The sequence below is a fragment of the Bos taurus genome, chromosome 12 (genome assembly GCF_002263795.3).
Source record: "Bos taurus isolate L1 Dominette 01449 registration number 42190680 breed Hereford chromosome 12, ARS-UCD2.0, whole genome shotgun sequence".
Classification (NCBI taxonomy): Eukaryota; Metazoa; Chordata; class Mammalia; order Artiodactyla; family Bovidae; genus Bos; species Bos taurus.
In genome coordinates, this window is record NC_037339.1 from 76,962,724 (window position 1) to 76,983,722 (window position 20,999).

Consider the following 20,999-nt stretch of genomic DNA (forward strand, 5'->3'; position numbering starts at 1 on the left):
GGAATGACACTGCTCTGTTGAAACCAGGGCGCTGCTGGCATTTTATGGGCTGGATCCGTGGATGCTGAAAGACTTGCATTATGTGAAGTGGTCTATTAACAAGGAAGCTTTTCCTAATAAACTAGATACCTGGGAGATCATTTTATAATCATAATCATTATCACACGTGTCTGTAAAGGGTAATATGGATAGTTTAAAAACCTCATGATGCATTGAGCATTAACTTCCTTTACAAGCACTTTTTTTTTTTTTTAAATAATGTTGTCCGGTTACTTCGTCTCTCAATTTGTTTAGTGGAATTCCCTGGTGGTCCAGTGGTTAGGACCCCGGGCTTTCACTGCTGTGGCCCAGGTTCAGTTCCTGGGCAGGGAACTAAGATCCTAAAAGCCACATGGTGTGGCCAGAAGAAAAACTATGCGCAGACTTTAGAGAAAAACAAACTTGACTCTGTGACCAAAATGAAAAAAAAAAGTAGATCATTTATGTATATTTGAATCTAATATTTTACAGTTGAAAATGTTTCTGAGAATCCTTGATTGTTGTCACTTTATTTCTTGGAGGCTAAGTCTACTTTCACCGCTACATCAATTAGACTAAGAAAAGGTAGAATAAATTTAACATTTAAAAATAATTCTGGATGTAGTTCTATGGTCACTTTTGAGTCTTAGAAATAAAATTCCAACTTATTGGATTTCATTGCTGTAATGTTTCCCTTTGGAAGCATTCTTGAGGTTTGGATAGGTTTAAATTCCTAAAAATTAATCATGCAATCATGTATTAACTGTTCATTTTATTGTTTAATATATTGTTAAATCACGATCTTTTCAGTGTTTCCAGGAGCCATATAAAATATTAAGATGATATCTACTATTAATGATGCATGAAGAAACAGAGTGACTTGCCCAGAAAGATTACATAGCTGTTTAGAATTTAAATTAGGGCCTACTCTTTTTGCTTCTAGAATAGCTTTTATCTCCATTAGCTTAAATATATGCATTCAGTAATATACACCTACTCCTTAATCATGAAAATTGATTCAGTTCAGTTCAGTCACTCAGTCGTGTCCGACTCTTTGCGACCCCATGAATCGCAGCACGCCAGGCCTCCCTGTCCCATCACCAACTCCCAGAGTCCACCCAAACGCATGTCCATCAAGTCAGGGATGCCATCCAGCCATCTCATCCTGTGTCATCCCATTCTCCTCCTGCCTCCAATCCCTCCCAGCATCAGGGTCTTTTCCAATGAGTCAACTCTTTGCATGAGGTGGCCAGAGTATTGGAGTTTCATGCTCCAATGAACACTTAGGACTGGGTTTTTTTTTTTTTTCATGGGAAAACATGAACAAAAAGCATGTTTTAGGGTTGCCAGGTTTAGGTAAGGAAATACATGTTAAATTTGAATTTCAGATAAATGGTATTTGTTTTTTTTAAAGTAAAAGCGTGTCTCATTCAATATTTTAATATTTTTATTACAATTAAAAACTCTAGGGACTTCCCTGGTGGTCCAGTGGCCAAGACTCCAGGCTCCCAATGCAGGGGGCCTGGGTTCGATCCCTGCCCAGGGATCTAGATCCCACATGCTGCAACTAAGACCCAGCACAAATAGTAAATATATAAATAAATATTAAAATGAAAAGCTCCAGTTTATTTCTCACTATCCCAAATGGGAAAAACCATAATGGTATATACTAACCCCAAACTTTCTACTAGTTTCTTATAACAAAAATAAAACACAGTAAAAATATCACTGTATAATAGAACAGACTGCATATTGGTTGTAAATGAAAAAGCATTTTCCGATCAACAGACATTGCGGTATTAACAAGTAAATGTTTATCATAGCACCGTGGCTCTCCCAAGTGCTATTGAAATCTAAGATGTATTCCCTTTACTGATGTTCAGTATCCTTCACAAATTTGTACAATTGATTCTGATATTTTACCCAGTATATCGGAAATGTAACATGAAAATTTTTTTCCTCAAGTCTTTTTAATAAAAATGTTCCATTGAGTTTTGGAGTGGTAGATAATAAAATTTTCTTTCACTGATGTCAACCACAAGGAAACTGTATTTGAGTGGTGTCTTGTGTTTTAGGAGGTCGGAGTATTAAAAACCAGGGGGTGTTACATGGAGAAATGTTAACTGGGCATGTGTGCTGTGGATATGGCTGTATAATTTTTCAAGTGGTATTATTGCTGTTTCAGGTTTTAGGTGATAAACATGGGAATGCCTTGTGGCTCAATGAAAGAGAGTGCTCAATTCAGAGAAGAAATCAGAAAGTGGTGGAGGAAGCACCAAGGTAAGCGCTTCTCCTGAGGAAACTACAGAGTAGTCTGATTTTCTATATTTCTTATGATTCTTTCCCATTGTAATAAAAACTATTTAATAGAGCTGAAATTACTTTAACAGTAATAGTAGGATCTATTAGTTGTCCCACAGCATGTGGGATCTTGGTTCCCTGACCAGGGATCAGACTCATGTCCTCTGCATTGCAAGGCAGATTCTTTATCACTGGATCACCAGGGAAGTCTCTACCTCTGGGCTTTGAGCACAGTGATGAGCTTGTCTGCAGCTTTAAGGATCACTAGGAGAGTTTATGACAAGGGAATGAGCAGGACCATTCTCACCATGACAGGTGAGAGTAGTTTTACTCAGCTGTGCTTGCGATTATCCAGATGTTATGATGATAATCTTTAGTTGCACTTCCCTTTTTTTTTTTTTTTTTTGGTTGCATTAATTCTGTCATCCAGTTATTGTTGAAATGTCATCTATGCCTGAACGAGACAGGAAAATGATCAGATTTTTGGCTTAAAGAAAGCGAGAGGACATTACCAATTAAAAGAATCACAAAGATGTAAAATGCAGTGGCTAGAACTTATTTGGATCCTGATTCAAAGAGATCAGCTATAAAAAAAATTAATGAGATAATCTAGGAAATCCGAATACTAATATAGATGTTAAAGCTATTAAGGAGTTCTTGTTAATGTTTAAAGTGTGATTGTTAGGAAAATACTTATAGAAATAGATATGGAAGTTTTGATGGAAGAAGTGATACCTAATTTGGTATTTTCTTTAAAAAAAAAAAGGGGTGGGCTGGTAGAAAAGTAGGCATGCCATTAGACAGGACAGAAGTGGTTGTAAAGTAATAATTGTTACATATGGCAAACAGATACATGCAAGTTCATTATGTGCTTAGTCGCTCAGTCATCTCCCGACTCTTTGTGACCCCATGGACCATAGCTGCCAGACTCCTCTGTCCATGGGGATTCTGCAGACAAGAACACTGGAGTGGGTTGCCATGTCCTCCTCCAGGGACTCTTCCCAGCCCAGGGATGGAACCCAGGTCTCCTGCATTGCTCGTGAATTCTTTACCAGCTGAGCCACCAGGGAAGCCCAAGTTCATTATGCTCTTCCATAATAAAATGTTTATAAGATGTCATCTAAATCTTATACATTTGAGACTAATTTTAATCCACAGATAGAAAAATAGTCAATGTTTTGTTTCTCAGAGCCTTTCTTTCATAGAAACAAAATATATGAAAAAGTGGAAATGATCTGATAATATTCTTTTCAGGGTTCATTGAAACCTGTATTTGTCTGTTGGAAGGTGCTTCTTTATTGTGAAGCAACAGTTGTGAGGATTTGTTAGATGTACTGTTGATTCTTATTATTTGTGGTAGTTATGTTTTATAAAGTCACAATACTGAAGTGTTACTCTCACAGGAAATAGAGTTAAGTTTCTGTGACCCTTGAGTCAGAACATTTTCATCAACCGATTAATGCATAATCTTGTTTTGTATGTGTTTCTGTTGAAAGACACCTTATTTTATGCATATTGTTGATTCATTAATGTTGTACTCACTATCTTGGTGAGCAGCACTGTAATACTTGCTTGAAGCAATCTCACCTAACATACCTTTTCTCCATAAAGCACATCTTCCAATCTTACTTGGAGAAATTCTGAATATATGTGTAAAATTTTACTAGTTGTAAACAACTAGTTTTGCTAAAGCAGCTGTATATTTTATAGATTGATTAAAGTTGCAGTATAATGTAGAAAGTTCAGATGTTCAGTTCAGTCTCTCAGTCATGTCCGACTCTTTGCGACCCCATGGACTGCAGCACGCCAGGCTTCCCTGTCCATCACCAACTCCTGGAGTTTGCTCAAACTCATGTCCATTGAGCCGGTGATGCCATGGAATCAACTCATCCTCTTTTGTACCCTTCTCCTCCTGCCTTCAATCTTGCCCAGCATCAGGGTCTTTTCCAGTGAGTCAGTTCTTTGCATTAGGTGGCCAAAGTATTGGAGTTTCAGCTTCAGCATCAGTCCTTCCAGTGAATATTCAGGACTGATTTCTTTTAGGATTGACTGGTTCAGATGTTAGTTTTATATAAAAATTTGAAGTTGGTTTATTTCAAACTGTTATGCTTAATTAACAGTAAGCATATATTCTAAGCATATATAAAGCATATACCTTGAAATCTTAAGTCAACATAGATGATCATATCTGAGTAAACTTAAAGAAAATTAATGCACACAAAAGATTACTTAATTTTTGTTCAAAATGTAGGTGGTCACTCTGTGTATATTTGCAGCATTTTTCTAGATTCTGAGACGCGAAGAGCAATGGGAGAACAAGCCGTAGCCCTTGCCAAAGCAGTGAATTATTCTTCTGCTGGAACCGTAGAATTCCTTGTGGACTCAAAGAAGAATTTTTATTTCTTGGAAATGAACACGAGACTCCAGGTAATAAAACCTCTGTTCTTCATTCCTCTCCATGCCCCTAAACTTTTCCCTTTCTCACCACCCCTTTTGGTTTTATAAAAGTGAAAAACCAATTCCTTAAAGTGGGAAATAAAGATTTGGTTTTTATGTTGGTGCTAAGAGACCTGTTGGAAATGACAGATGAGTATCATGTTAATTTGATGGTCAGTGACTAGCCCCTCTGCCTCGTTACTGCTAATACTTTATATTGGAAATTCCAGTTCTTTTTTTTTTTTTCTTGAATGTTTCTTAATGAAGTGCATTAGTTAGGGTTCATATGCTGAAAAGGGAAACTAATCAAGATATGACTCATAGAAAGGGATTAAGTGCCTACAAATCTTTGGAAGAGACGGGGAAAGGAAAGGTATTGAGAGTGAGCTTTCGGGAATGAATCTCAGAACTGAACCATCCAACCTGGCTTCTAGCGGAATGGACACCTCTGCCACAGTTGTGAGATTGAGAAATTAAGTGGTCGCCTGGAACTGTTAACTTCAGGGACGTACTTGGTCAATTCCAAGCAAGGTTTCAGGAAGCCACTGGTATACTGTTAACTCACTGATGGCTTTATTTCCTTTCTTCTTCTCTCTTTTCTTTGATTTAAATTGTAAACTGACAAATTCAGAAAAGTATGTAGAATACAAATGTGTAGTTGAAAAAAATTATTAAAAGCAAAAGTTTATGGGAGCTCAGTTGGATCTAGAAGTACCAAAATGCCAGTACTTCTTACCCCTGCCCCTCAACTTCTTCCCATTCTTAGAGATCCTGCCTCCATCTTCCTGTTTATTATTCTGACTGAATTCTAAACAACATTTCCTTATATTTCTGGATAGTTCTTCCTTTCCTTTATGCATGCCTTGACAATAGAAATAATTTTGCCTGTTTCTTTTTTAAACTTTCAGTCCATGGGATTGTATTAAATATGAATTTTTTGTATATGGCTTCTTTTCTCAGTATTACGCTTATGAGATTATACCATGGGACAGATTTTCATATACTGTGGCAGAATTTGTGTATCTAGATGCATTTTGAGACCAAGGGTAATTCATATTTATAATTTGTACAATATTAACCTTAGTAGTTTTTGCTAAAAACTTACAGTACTTCTGTTTAAGTCACTTTTTTAGCCTCTATCCTGTTGTTGTGGATATCTTCAGAATTGACAGACTTGTAGAGATTAATTTGATTTTGATTAAATATATAGCTTTATAATGAAGTATGTCTAATTATATGATTAGCTGGGAAATCATGTTTTTTATTAAAATGGAGACTTGATTATATCATGATGAGAATAATAGCTTTGTAATATGATCCTGAAGGCAATTTGAAGTGACTACAATGTATGTTTATTGTATTCAAGACTTAATAAATACTAGACTTTAGTTGGGATACTTAGCAGATTTTGCAGAATTAATAATCAGTGTTTTTTATTTTTCTTTAGGGCACTTTGTTATTATGTTCAATTTTTTTTTTTAAGAATCCTTTACTTTTTATTTGTTTCTGGCTCATGTATCTCAGCGCATAAGTTTTTTCAAGTTTGTCCCGTGGTCAATTTTGGTATAAGACCTCCAAAAATTGATATTTATTATCAAATAATTCTGTGTTGTCAGTCTAAATCATTTAGGTACCTGTGTTTACAATTTGTATCATGAGTGGCTTGCCAGGAAATTATGCTCAGTACCCTCAAAAAAAGATTATGCATAAATGAATTTCAGGAAAAAATCTGATAGTGCCTAAATCTGTGCTATATAATAGCATAATTATTAATTTGTGTCTCCTGTTTAATGTTTAATAATATCTCATTTCTCTCTTTCATTTGCTTCCAGGGATAGTAGTCTTGTCAGTTACCAAACAAATTATTATTTATTTATTTTTTTTAAGAAACATCTGTGTGGTGGAGGGATATTTGGTGGTGGAGGCTGTGACTGAATGGGAGCATGAAAAAAAGAATCTTGTGTTTTATAGTATTCCCGAAAGCCATGCTTAGATATTTCAAAGATGTCTTTCTGATAGTGTTTAAACAATTCAGATGTCCTTTTAATGGTAGATTTTCTGTTTCAAATTTCTTTACTAACCTTAAATTATAATACTTAAGGCACATTCACCAAATTCTTTATCTTCTAAGATATATGTTATCTCTAATTAGTGTTTCAGTTTGAGGCTGGAGAGCTATAATTTTCTTTTCTTCTTTTTCCTTGAAATTTCCTGATTGAGTTGTCACTTTTTTCCAGCATTAGAACTTGTACACTTTTTTCCTGGTAACACAGTGTGAGTAGCATCTTCACTTTGCTAGATTTCCTTAAGAGTGACATTTGAAATAAATACCATTTCTTCTTAAAGAGAAACACTGAGAAAGTCACTGGGTTTGGTGCATAAATACTGGTTTTTATCTCTCTTTGGTGAGAATTTATGTATCAGGTTTATCTATGCCATCCTCATATGTTTGTTTTTAAAGTCACTGTTTTCTTTTTCTTAAAGATAAAATTCACATGCTTTTATGTTGGTGGTGTTCAGTGTTGTTAAGTCCTGTCTCTCTGTAATCTCGTGAACTACAGCAGGCCAGGGTTCCCTGACCTTCACCATCTCCCCGAGTTTGTCCAAACTCATGTCCATTGAGTCAATGATGCCATCCAACCAGGTCATCTTCTGTTGTCGCTTCTCCTCTTGCCTTCAGTCTTTCCCAGAATCAGGCTCTTTTCAGATTGGCCAAAGTATTGGAGCTTCAGCCTTCAGCATCGGTCCTTCCAATGAATATTCAGGACTGATTTCCTTTAGGATTGACTGGTTGGATCTCCTTGCTGTCCAAGGGACTCTGAAGAGTCTTCTCCAGGACCACAGTTAGAGAGCATCAGTTCTTTGATACTCAACCTTGTTTATGGTCCAACTCTCACATCCATACATCACCACAGGAAAAACCATAGCTTTGACTAGATGGACCTTTGTTGGCAAAGTAATGTCTCTGCTTTTTAATATGCTGTCTAGGTTGGTCATAGCTTTTCTTCCAAGGAGCAAGTGTCTTAATTTCATGGCTGCAGTCACCATTCTCAGTGGTTTTGGACCCCAAGAAAATAAAATCTGTCACAGTTTCCATTGTTTCCCCATCTGTTTGCCAAGAAGTCATAGAACCAGATCCCATGATCTCAGTTTTTTGAATGTTGAGCTTTAAGCCAGCTTTTTCACTTTCCTCTCTCACCTTCTTCAAGAGACTCTTAGTTCCTCTTCAGTTTCTGCCATTAGAGTGGTATCATCTGTATATCTGAGGTTATTTTCTTTTTCCTAAAGATATAATTCAGATGCTTTTATATTACAAGTCCCTTTGCTCTGTAGCCTTAACCTCTCCTTTCTTTTTCCTGGGTTCTGTCTGACCTCTGTGTGCCTTTATCAGGTTTTACTCCCTTTGATTGGAATGGTCCCCACCTCTTGTCCTAGTAGAAGTGTGCATATGTACCCACCGATGCCTATATGTTTCCTTCTCTGCATCTGAAAGATGGATAGAGAAATGGATAAATACCAAAAATACAACTTTATTAAAATCTTATTTTAATGAAATATGTAGTTTTGCTTGAATAATTTTCTTACTTTATTGAATTGAAATACTAAGAAGTAGTAATCATTGGTTAAAAAAAAACCTAATATATCCATAAGAGTAAACATTGGAAAAATAACTTCCCATACCCCATTTGTTATCACAATTGTGTATTTTTCTTGTAGAGGCAACCTTTGTTTTACTTAAAAATTGTCTTTTGTAGTGTTTCATACTTCAGAGAAGGCAATGGCACCCCACTCCAGTACTCTTGCCTAGAATATCCCATGGATGGAGGAGCCTGGTAGGCTGCAGTCCATGGGGTCGCTAAGAGTCAGACACGACTGGGCGACTTCACTTTCACTTTTCACTTTCATGCATTGGAGGAGGAAATGGCAACCCACTCCAGTGTTCTTGCCTGGAGAATCCCAGGGACGTTGGGGCCTGTTGGGCTGCTGTCTATGGGGTCGCACAGAGTCGGACACGACTGAAGCGACTTAGCAGCAGCAGCAGCAGCAGTAGCAGTGTTTCATACTTAAAGTGTTATCTTCTTCATTATGATTTTGAATATTCATTTGTATGAGTATGCATTTCACCAGTTTCCTATTTTTAATTTTTCCAGTATTTTGCTATCATAAATAGTGCAATTATTAAATACCTTTTATATTATGATTTTGCACATGTGAAAGTAGAATTGCCTGGAAAATGATAGGTTCTTGTATAATTTAGTGAAATAGTATCAAGGTGCCTTTTATAGGAGAACTTGCATGGCTAAAAGGATCTTTGCCTTTGACCCTGTGTATGATAGTGAAAAATGGTGCCATATTTTCATTTTGTTTTTCTTCTGAGTGAGGATGAATTTTTTTTCATAGAGTCATGTACATTTCTTTTGCCCTTTGGGTTTTCTAGATGGGGAAACAGTGGAAACGGTGTCAGACTTTATTTTTCTGGGCTCCAAAATCACTACAGATGGTGACTGCAGCCATGAAATTAAAAGACGCTTACTCCTTGGAAGGAAAGTTATGACCAACCTAGATAGCATATTCAAAAGCAGAGACATTACTTTGCCAACAAAGGTCTGTCTAGTCAAGGCTATGATTTTTCCTGTGGTCATGTATGGATGTGAGAGTTGGACTGAGAAGAAGGCTGAGTGCTGAAGAATTGATGCTTTTGAACTGTGGTGTTGGAGAAGACTCTTGAGAGTCCCTTGGACTGCAAGGAGATCCAACCAGTCCATTCTGAAGGAGATCAGCCCTGGGATTTCTTTGGAAGGAATGATGCTAAAGCTGAAACTCCAGTACTTTGGCCACCTGATGCGAAGAGCTGACTCATTGGAAAAGACTCTGATGCTGGGAGGGATTGGGGGCAGGAGGAGAAGGGGACGACAGAGGATGAGATGGCTGGATGGCATCACTGACTCGATGGACGTGAGTCTGAGTGAACTCCGGGAGTTGGTGATGGACAGGGAGGCCTGGCGTGCTGCGATTCATGGGATCGCAGAGAGTCGGACACGACTGAGCGACTGATCTGATCTGATTGAGTTGTAGATGTTTTATGTTTTTTCAGGAAATTAGCCATTTGTGATATCATCAGGAAGCAATGCTCCATGAATATTTTCACATTTTTACAGAGTGAGGGCTTTCTAAGCAAAGACCTCTGGCACCTGATTAAATGATAACAACTCGAAAGATGGAGCTTGCTAGAGAGAAAGTCTTATCTTTCCCCAGAGCCATTTGTTGACATTCCAGGCCTTTCCCCTTCTCTCTCTGGAAAGATTTATTTACTTCCCAGAGTCAAGTTTGCTCTCTCTCCATGGCAGCATGGCTTATGTCTGTTTAGATGAATCGTTGTGGGGTTGCTCTCTAGTGATAGGTGCACCCCCCTCTGCCTGCACAGGGACATCAGACCGTGGGGAACCAGGGTGTGAGAAATGGTGTGAAGATGCTCTGTGAGTTAACAGTTGCCTCCTTCTCCAGTCCAGGAAACTGTTTGTTTCCTGGCAAGATAAGCAAATGAATGCAGATATAAAATATACAGATGTGATTCCTAGCTACTTTTCTCTCACCTTTTACCTGTCTTTTTTAGTTTGATGTAGTTTTTCTTTCTAGGGAGAAAATTTTTGTTTTAAAAGTTTGCAGTTGAATTGTTAAATCTCTTATTTCTGATGTTATCACATACTTAGACTTTTCTACTCAATTTTTCTTCCTTGTTTTCTTTTAGTACTTATGTCATCTTCCTTGGTGAAATTTTCATTTCACCAGGGATTTTTTTTCTTTCCAAAATGTCTACCTGTTTATCACAGCCATTACTGAATAATTATTCTTTTCGGTGTTAATCAAGTCTTCTTCGTTATGTACTGAATTCTCATATATATGCAGATTTTTACTTTACTGTTTTCTTTTTTTTTAGCCTTTCTGTTATTTATGTGCTGGTACCACACTATTTTAGATGTTATATCTTTTTATTATAATACAGTAGCCAGTAGGACTCTTCTTTCTCATTACTCTTATTTCTCCATATTGTTTTTTGAATTAGCTCATTTTATTTATATTTAACAGAAGGAAAAGAAATTGAAATGATGAAATTGCTGAACTATTAGATAAATGTTTCTTATTTTCCACTGAAATATTAATTCCTAAAAGATGTTCTTAATGTGACAAATGATTATTGGAAGTATTTATATTTTTTGTCATCGCATTTCTTCATATTCCAATTTGAAAGTATATTGTTTCTTTTTTTATAAAAATGAGTGGAAATTGGCATACTTATATTTAATCCTGATTTCTTCCGTAACCCTTCATTTTTGCTCTTTTCATTGTCAGCTTTTCATTATTATAACATTACTGTACTTGCTTTTCTGTAGTTCTGAATCTTCAGGTGTTTTCATCATACCTTGGTGTTTTAACTTGCTTTCATGGTCATAATCAGCATCTTACCATAGCTTTATGATTAATCAGTCTGCATTTTGATTCACTTGTGGTTAGGTGGTTCTTGTATCTTTTTTTTAAAATCAAGAATTTATTTTGAGAGGTATCCATGGTACTATATTCTGACTTCTTAGATGGGTGATAATGTTCTCTGGTAGCTCAGGTGGTAAAGAATCCACCTGCAGTGCAGGAGACTCAGGTTTGATCCCTGGGTTGGGAAGATCCCCTGGAGAAAGGAATGGCAACCCACTCCAGTAGTCTTGCCTGGAGAATCTCAGGGAGCCTGATAAGCTGTGCAGTCCATGAGGTCGCAAAGAGTTGGACATGACTGACCAACTAACACACATACACACAAGGTTATCCTTACAGTTGAAGAACTTTCATCTCATAAAGGTGAAAGATTATGGGGCTTGAAAATTATGGGGCTTAAAACAGCTGGATTAACACATTACTGGCTTTTTGACCCAATATCAACCCCTGAGTAATTACCAATACCCACCCACCACCACCACCACCCCCCCCCCCAAAAAAAAAGAAAAAGAAAGGAAGGAAAAAGAAATAAAGGAGAAATGAGAAACCACGTGGAAGAGGGGAGCCTCTTTGAAGCGATGTGTGTAGGGATCTGCTGCTCTGGGCCAGGAACAGCCATGGCTGCTGAGGGAGGAAAAGGCTGGAGGAAGGCTCCAGCTTCTGTGCCGCTGATTAGGAAAAATGAATCATCGCCTCCATCTCACAAGGGAGCCTGCGATTCACGATTCTGCTATCACTGTGTCATGACTTGGGTTAGCCCAGTATCGGGGATTTTATTATGATCACAGTGTGAATGCTGTTCATAGCAGTCATGTTGTCTCTTAAGATTACTTTCACTCTCCTGCACCATTTTGCTTTCTCTGTAGCTAAAAACTGTCTTCTGGTTTGTCTGTGTGCTGGCTTAGGTTTCTGTGTATTTATCACTGATTCATCCACATTCTTGATCTGTGTTTCATTATATTCAAACTCATTGAGCTTTTTTGTTTTTTGGTCACTTTTGCCATTGTGTAGTAGTCTCTGGTTTCCTTTCACCCACTACATTCTCTGCCTGTCCTGAGAATTTCTTCTACCTCTCTTTGTAAAAATTTCTTTTCTCCTGGACTTTTGTCTTAAGCACTGTTGGTTTATTCCTTTTTTTCCCCTACAGCATGTCTTTAAGTAGCTTCCTGAGGACTGCTGCATAGGAGCTAAATTATATGAGAATTTGCATGAGTGAAAATGACTCTATACTTTTTTTTTTTTAATTAATTTTGTCCCGTGCCTCGCAGCTTGTGGGATCTCAGTTCCCTGACCAGGGATTGAACCCCAGCCGTAGCAGTGAAAGCACCAAATCCTAACCACTAGACCACCAGGGAACTCCCTATGTTAACTTAACTATTGAAAAAGAAATTAATAGTCTTTATTGTGGTATACTTTGTATATCATAACATTAGCCCATTTTAAGTATACAAATACAGTAGGCTGAATGTTTGTGTCTCTCCAAAATTCATATGTTGATACATTACCGTCCAGTGTGATGGTTTTGGGAGGTAAGGCCTCTGGGAAGTGATTAGATTATGAGGGGGTGCCCTCATGGGTGGGGTTTGTGCCCCAGAGAGAACCTTCCCCTCCTGCATGTATGGACTCAGAGAGAAGGTGGCCGTCTGTGGACTGAGACGTGGCCTTCATCAGACAGTGAATCAGCTGTCCCTTTATCTTCAACTTCCCTCCCAGCCCCTGGACCTGTGCGAAACACATTTCTGTTGTTTATACGCCACTCTGTCTGTGTTACTCTGTTACAGCAGTGCAAACCACTAAGACAAGTCAGTGAGTGGTGGAACATTTACAAAGTTGTTCTATAAAGAGCAGGATCCAGTTGTAGGACATATCATCACCCCATAAAGATCCTTATGTTATTTTATCCCAGAAAGTCTAATTGCAGGTGGAGTTGTGTGTGTGTGTGTATTCTTATATCACTACTCTTGGAGTTTCTAGGTGCCTTTACTGGTTTTTTGGATAGAGTTCCTTTTTTTTTTTTTTCTGTCCCTTAGCTGCTCTATTTCACTTAGCATTGTTGTTCAGTTGCTAAGTTGTATTTGACTCTTTGTGACCCCATGGATTGCAGCACAGCAGGCTTCTCTGTCCTCCACAGTCTCCTGGAGTTTGCTTAGATTCACTTGGCCTGCTGCTGGTGCTGCTGCTAAGTCGCTTCAGTCGTGTCCGACTCTGTGCGACCCCATAGATGGCGGCCCACCAGGCTCCCCCGTCCCTGGGATTCTCCAGGCAAGAATACTGGAGTGGGTTGCCATTTCCTTCTCCAATGCATGAAAGAGAAAAGTGAAAGTGAAGTCGCTCAGTGGTGTCCGACTCTTCGTGACCCCATGGTCTGCAGCCTACCAGGCTCCTCCGTCCATGGGATTTTCCAGACAAGAGTACTGGAGTGGGGTGCCATTGCCTTCTCCATCACTTGGCCTATATGATCATTATTCTGAATTCCTATCCTTTCTCGGTGGGTACATCCTCTCCTGTGGTTTAGCTGTGGTTTTTTGGAGTGGTCAGTACCAAATCCTGTTTGTTGTGATATTCAAGTAGTTGGTGATAGGATTGTATCTACTCCCGAGGATAGAAGGAGCCTGTGTCCCCATCATTCTCCTTGTCTCAAGGATCCAGACATCAGCATCCAACTAACATACATGGACCACTTGGATTCATTGGCAAAGAGAACAGGGACTCTTCTGAAGCCTTGGTTGACTTTCTCTCCAGGGTGCGTGAGTCTCTGCAGGATCCAAGCCGTCTCCGTGACCTGTGCCTTTCACATTCTTCCCTGGACTTCTCTGAAGCTGGTCTCTCAGTTCATCCCAGCCCATGAGAGAGAAGAGCCTGTTACCTGTTGTCAGCTGTCACTGCCCCCAGATAGCAGTGCTTCACATGTCCCCTGTGTCTCACTAAGTCGAGGGAGATAGAGACCCTGGAGGGGAGTGAACCGTGTTGCTATTTCCCTCTTCCCAAACCAGAAACATCTAAGCTGGGTTATCTGGGCTTTTTAATGAGTTGGAGGGGAGTCTGTGGATCCTCTGAAATTGGACACACACTTTACCAGGGAGAAACTTTATGAGGTTCTAGACTCTAAAACAGTTCAAAACAGTCATAACTGACCAGTGGGAGCTCATTTAATCATTGTTTCTGTAAATTATGAGCATCCTCTGTTTTCACTCAGCACCAGTAAATCCTAGCCCTGCTCCTTCCTAGCTGTGTGTCTGTAAGCAAGTTCCTTAACTTCACTGTGCTTCATTTCCCTCATCTGTGAAGTGACAGTAATGTAGCACTTACTTGATAGGATTGTGAGCATTAATGAATGAATATTTAACTGCTGAAAATAGCGTCTGGTTAATAGTAAGCACTCACTCTTCTTCCTAACTGTAGGAATCTTACCAGTAATATTCTGCATGCTATGTTGGTTAAACATTGGTTAATATGTTCACTATTACTGTCGTCATTATAATTTAAAAAGCTTGTAAGTGGTCTTTTTTTTTTTTCAGGTGGCAAACTGGGCCACAAATTAATTAATAATAACTTCCTCTTATTCTTTTGTCAGTTGATTGAAAAATTATTGTTGCAAATGAACAAACATAGTTGAAATACTAACTGCTTTGGAAGAAGTCTCTGTTTCATTTTAAGAGTTTTGTGTAAGAGAAAAATGGAGATGGAAATCTTTCTTCTGAACATGAAACTCACTAAAGGGTTACATTGATAAGCTATTTCTGCTTAGATCTTTGTGCTAAAATTAGTATTGTGGATCCTGACTATACCTTTCCAAATTGTGTGTATGTGTGTGTATGTAATTGTTAATTTCCAAATCCAAGTAATTATAGATTTTATTTTTTTTGAAAAGCAGTCTTAATATTGTCTACAAAGGCAAAAAAAAAAAAAAGGCTAGAAAACTCTCAAATAGAAAGGAGTAACATGTTAAATTTAATGCCCAAATATGGTCAGCTGGCTATTCCACATCTTGAAGAACAGAGATCTAAATTGTATCCTCTTTGATGGATCTCAGTCAGTGGCTTATACTGATTGCAACAGTGAAGGAGGAATCTACTTTTGCTGTGAAAGAAAAAGTGTAATAATAGTGCTGTTGAAATTCTCTGGAGGCCAGATACCCCCACATCCCATCAGAGATCCCATCAAGGATTTTTGTATCGTATGGAACCTTGTTTTCCTTATTTTATTATTTTTATATAATAATATTAATATTTATTATTAATTATTAACTTATTTATATATATATAATATAACTTAATTAAAAAGTTAAGAATTATTGCAGCCTAAATCTGATTTCTGAGAATTGACTATAACTGAACAAATATCTTTTTCTTATTTTCAGAGCAATTTTAAATTTAAAAAAGTACTTAAAGAGTTTAGCCTTTTATGGAGTTAAGGTGTTTGACTGAAAGAATAATTGGTGGAAATAGGAGAAATTACAGGGAAATGGATTTGTAATTAATTTGTAAAATTCCCTTCTTGCCAGGAGGAATATTTTAGATCTGGACAGAAATTGACATTTTGATTGTATTTGAAAGCACAGAGGCCAGGGTTCTCAGACTGGCTGGAGCTAGCCAGAACCGGAATATCCTGGAATATTTGAAGTTCCTTTCCTGGGAAACTGAGAACGTAAAGTAGGGTATGTTATGCTGTCACTTGATGTCTTTCTTTGAGTCTTACTGGAAAATTGAAGGAAAGAAGCTTTTGTTAAATAGACATGAATAGTTAAATTTGTCAGACATTTTTCATTAGTTTTTGTTTGGAAGCATTTTATAAACTATGTTGGTGTCTTCAAGTTCCAGATTCTTATCTAGAACCTTCCAAATTTGTTCCTGTATTTGTTTCCTAGGGTTACCACATCAGCTTATCACAGGCTGAGTGGCTTAAGCACCGTTTTGTTACACTTGTGGAGTCAGGAGTGTAAATCAGGGTGTGGCAGAGTGGCTTGGTCTGGAGGCCTTTCTCTGTGGCCTGCAGATTAGAACTCGGCGTCTTGGGTCCCCTTGTGGTCTTCCTTTCTTGCTGCGTGTCATCTGTGTATTCATCTCTTCTTGCAAGAACGTCAGTCACATTTTATTAGAGCCCTCCTTAATGACCTCATTTTAACTTAATTGCCTCTTTAAAGACCCCATCTCCAAACATAGTCATATTTTGAGTACTCGGGGTTAGGACTGAAATATATGAATTGGGCGGAAGTGAGGGGAGTACAGTTCAACCCCTAATAGTTCTCTTATCCTTTCTTCATCTGACTGTTCGTGTGTGGGTCAACAGGAAAGCTCTGTAATAAAATTTGTTCAGTTTTCAGCACCACCCTTGAATGTAGCCATTATTTTCAAGGTGAGTTTACAGGAATGATGTGTTGGGGCCTATTGCCCAACGTGCTTTTTTTCTTTGAGGCCTGTGGATCAAAATTTAATAACTTTAGATCTTTATTTTGAAATCCTGTATTCCCAGGAGGTAGAGTTTCAGTATTTTAATAGGTATATGTTAGATTCCATTTTGGACAAAGACTGTCTCTGACCTGAAAGCGCAAAACCAAAAATAATGACATCAGTTGTCCTTTCAGGCCAGAATAACAACAAACGAAAAAAGATAGAGACCTATTATGCCAAATACCATTATGAAACACAATTTTATGTAACAGGACAATTTCCTCATATCTCATCAGGTAATCATACCTATACTGCTTTGCTCAGTTGAATCGAACAAGTTCTTTCAAAAGATGGCTTTCACAATCTGGGTCTTTGTAGTATCTGTCAATTAGACTTGTATTTAATAAAGAAGTTACTTTAAGTTATGTTAATTTAACATAATATTATTTGGATGTTAGAGCATTCTCTTACCACACACTTCTTGTGAGTATCTCAAGTGTCTTGTCTGTAAAATGACAGTGAAACAGAGAGCAAGTTCATGAACATGGAGAGGTTTGATAAATTTCAGTGCCATGCAGATGTTAGTTATGATGTGTACATGGGTCTTCTGCTTTTAGGGACAGCTGCTGCCTGGACTAAGCAGCTGGGCCTCCACTTAACACCTAAAAAAAAACCTACCCTCTGTTTAAGGAACTGTGAACACTTTACATCACCCTCTTTCTGTATAACGGCCAAGTTAACACATAGTTCATTGGTCTGATGCCTCTCCTCACTCTTTAGGACTTTCTCCTCTTTTAAACTTGTGGTTGTTGTTGAGTTACTAAGTTGTGTCCAACTCTTTGCGACCTCATGGACTGCAGCATTCCAGGCTTCCCTGTCCTTCACTGTCTTGCTGAATTTGCTCAAAATCATGTCCATTGAGTTGGTGATGCCATCCAACCATCTCATCCTCTGTCGTCCCCTTCTCCTCCTGCCCTGTTTTTCCCAGCATCAGGGTCCTTTCCAATGAGTCAGCTCTTCACATCAAGTGGCCAAAGTAGTGGAGGTTCAACTTCAGCATGAGTCCTTCCAGTGAACATTCAGGGTTGATTTCCTTTAGGAGTGACTGGTTTGATCTTGCAGTCCAAGGGACTCTCAATTTGAAAGCATCAATTCTTTGGTGCTCAGCCTTCTTTATGGTCCAACTCTCATATCTGTACACAACTACTGGAAAAACCATAGCTGTGGCTATATGGACCTTTGTCAGCAAAATGATGTCTCTGCTCTTTAATACGCTGTCTAGGTTTGTCATAGCTTTTCTTTCAAGGAGCAAGCGTCTGTAACCTTGAGTAATTATGTAATTCTTTAGTAGGGTGGGTTTTGTTACAAACATCTAAATGAAGCACCCATTTAAACTTTTAAACATGCCTCAGTGTTAATATTCATTTGAAGTTAACTTCAGTATGTAATTAAAATTTGCCTGAATCTTATTCCCCTTGAGGAATGCTTGCCTGTTATGTAGTTACCCATTCTTACAATCTTTAGAATTATTAGATAATCAGCATAATAAAGTATATTTAAAAGTTTAAGTCAGAGAAAACACATTGAGCAAATTATCTGCTTTTGGTTATTTAGCGCAGTGGAAGGGTTCTGATTGAAGAGACGATAATGTCAATCAAGTCAGATACCTTTACCTTAATAATGTTTCATAATATAAAAACAAAAACTTTGGTGATGTTGCTCTAACTTTTATTAAGTTTTATTTTACAATTATTTCTGATGTCTATAAAATTTCTAAACATTACTAAAAATATCTGAACACCCTTTACTAACATTTACGTTTGCTTTATTTTTATCCTATACCCATATCTTAATTTCTCTCTGTCCTCTTTACCTGAAACATTTCAGAGTAAGTTGTAGGCCTGGTGCTCCTTTACCTCTAAACATGTATCCCCTAAAAACAAGAAAGCTCTTTTACGTTGCCACAGTACCATTATCAACGTCAGAATACTAACAATGACATATTGCTCTCTCCCAGTCCACAGATCATCTTCACGTGTCACTAGTTGTGCACAAATGTCTTTTATAGTAAAATTACAACATTTTAATATTGGTTCCGGATCCTATGTTGTGTCTGCTTGCCATGACTCTTTAGTCTTTATCTGGAGCAGTTCCTTAGTCTTTTGTTTGGTCACCTATGACCTTGACATTTTTTAAAATGAGCACAGGCCATTTGTTTTATAGAGTGTCCCTCATTTTGTGTTTGTCTTTTTTTCTCTTGAGTATATCCGGACATTGCATATTCAGCAAGAATATTACAGAAATGCCGTTCTTCCATGAGGACCATTATAGGAGACATGCAGTGTCTGTTTATCCCATTACTGGTGATGTTGCCTTGGTTAAGGTGGCATGTCTTGGATTTCCCCACCGTAATGTTCGTGTTTCTCCCCTTGTCATTAATGAAGGTATTTTATAGGTGGATACTTTAGGACTTTATGACTCTGGAAATATCTGTCTTCCCTTCACTAGTTTTGGATACTTCCTGATTGGTATTTAGGACTTCCCAGGTGGTCCTAGTGGTAAAGAGCCTACCTGCCAATGCAGGCGACTTGAGAGATGCAGGTTCGATCACTGGAAGATCACCAGGAAGATCCCCTGGAGGAGGGCATGGCAGCCCACTCTAATGTTCTTGCCAGGAGAATCCCATGGAGAGAGGAGCCTGGTGGGCTGTGGTCTGTAGGGTCGCAAAGAGTTGTACACAACTGAAGTGACTTAGCATGCACGCACGCAGTTGGTATTTGAGGAGGAATAAAGCTAAAGATCACAGTGGCAGTGGCAGAATTTATGATTATAACTTTTACAAAGGCAGATAATGACAACACAATTCCAGAAACATTTAGCTTTTCTAAGTTTATTACTATTGAAATTTGATACATCAAGTACTCATGTGAAGTGAAACCTGGTTTACTTTGCCATTGCATTTGATAAGCTCAGTTATTCATTTTTTGGGGGGAAATACATTTGAAGCAAAAAATTAGAGGGAGTGGCAAGAAATCTAGACTCAAATACTGACAGTAGTGACAGTTTGATGGTGACTGAGAAGACAACTAAAGTAAATTTGCAAATAGATCTATAAAAAACTGGCTGGCCGTGACCATCTAATGTAGGCATATATAACTATACATACTCATAGATTTTGAGTGTGATTATGGATCTTAACATAGCATTTGATGATCGTCATTTGTACCTGTTTGAATAAAAGATTCATAACGAGGTTCATAATTGGCATTGCCAGTGCTGATTTATAAGCTCTTGATAGAACCTGCGAGACTTCCTAGGTGGCTCAGTGGTAAAGAATCCACCTGCCAGTGTAGGAGGTGCACATTCGATTCCTGAGTCAGGAAGATCCCCTGGAGAAGAAAACAACCCACTACAGTATTCTTGCCTGGAAAATTCCATGGACAGAGGAGTCTGGAGGCTACAGTCCATCGAGTTGCAAAGAGTCAGACACGATTTAGCAACTAATAGCAGCAGCAGAACCTCCAAGGTGGCATTGACCTGATAAATACATCCCAGTCAATAATTTGCCTTGGAGAATTAAATTCTGATTTGGATGGGCTTCCCTCATAGCTCAGTTGGTAAAGAATCTGCCTGCAATGCATGACATCCTGGTTCGATTCCTGGGTCAGGAAGATCTGCTGGAGAAGGGATAGGCTACTCACTCCAGGATTCTTGGGCTTCCCTTGTGGCTCAGCTGGTAAAGAATCTGCCCGTAATGCAGGAGACATGGCTTTGATCCCTGGGTTGGGGAGATGCCCTGGAGAAGGGAAAGGCTGCCCACTCCAGTATTCTGACCTGGAGAATTCCATGGACTGTATGTATAGTCCATGGGGTTGCAAAGAGTCGGACACAACTGAGTGACTTTCACTCTTTTTTTGGGTTTGTGTGTGTGTGTGTGTGTGTGTGTGTGTGTATGTTTTCTCTCCTTCTCACTCGCTTTTTTGGCTAGGTATTAATTTTGCTGCCCAAACCCCAAGGTTTCATGTACTAGGATGTCAGTATATTACTCTCTAATGCACAGTCGTACTATCTGGAAGATCCTTCATTCATACGTTTCTTGGAACTAGCACTTATTTCTTTGGGGCAGGAAATTGATGTGTGAAGACCAACAATTTGTTTGGCGAGGATAGAGTCACATAAGGGAATTGGGTTTTGTAGTGTGTTAGCCAGAAATTTTATTCAGGTTTTTCTGTACAATGTTCCAGAAAAACCCGAACAACCATTTTGGCCAACCCAGTATTTTGAATCTTTAAGGCATTGTTTCTAAATGTGTGTTCTTTGGAATTCTCAATCCATAAAGATTGTCTGCAAAAGGAGGAGGTGTGCAGT

At 38.4% G+C, this 20,999-nt stretch overlaps 1 protein-coding gene across 5 annotated transcripts in view; it reads left to right on the top strand.

Moving 5' to 3' along the window:
• Window positions 1–20,999, top strand: part of PCCA (propionyl-CoA carboxylase subunit alpha) — a 420,685-nt gene that overhangs the window by 208,435 nt on the left and 191,251 nt on the right. For all 5 annotated transcript variants that reach the window (XM_059892112.1, NM_001083509.1, XM_024999954.2 and 2 more), the window contains 2 exons: window positions 2,204–2,298; window positions 4,596–4,746. In XM_059892112.1, the coding sequence (XP_059748095.1) occupies window positions 2,204–2,298; window positions 4,596–4,746 (246 nt within the window). The remainder of the gene's footprint in view (window positions 1–2,203; window positions 2,299–4,595; window positions 4,747–20,999) is intronic.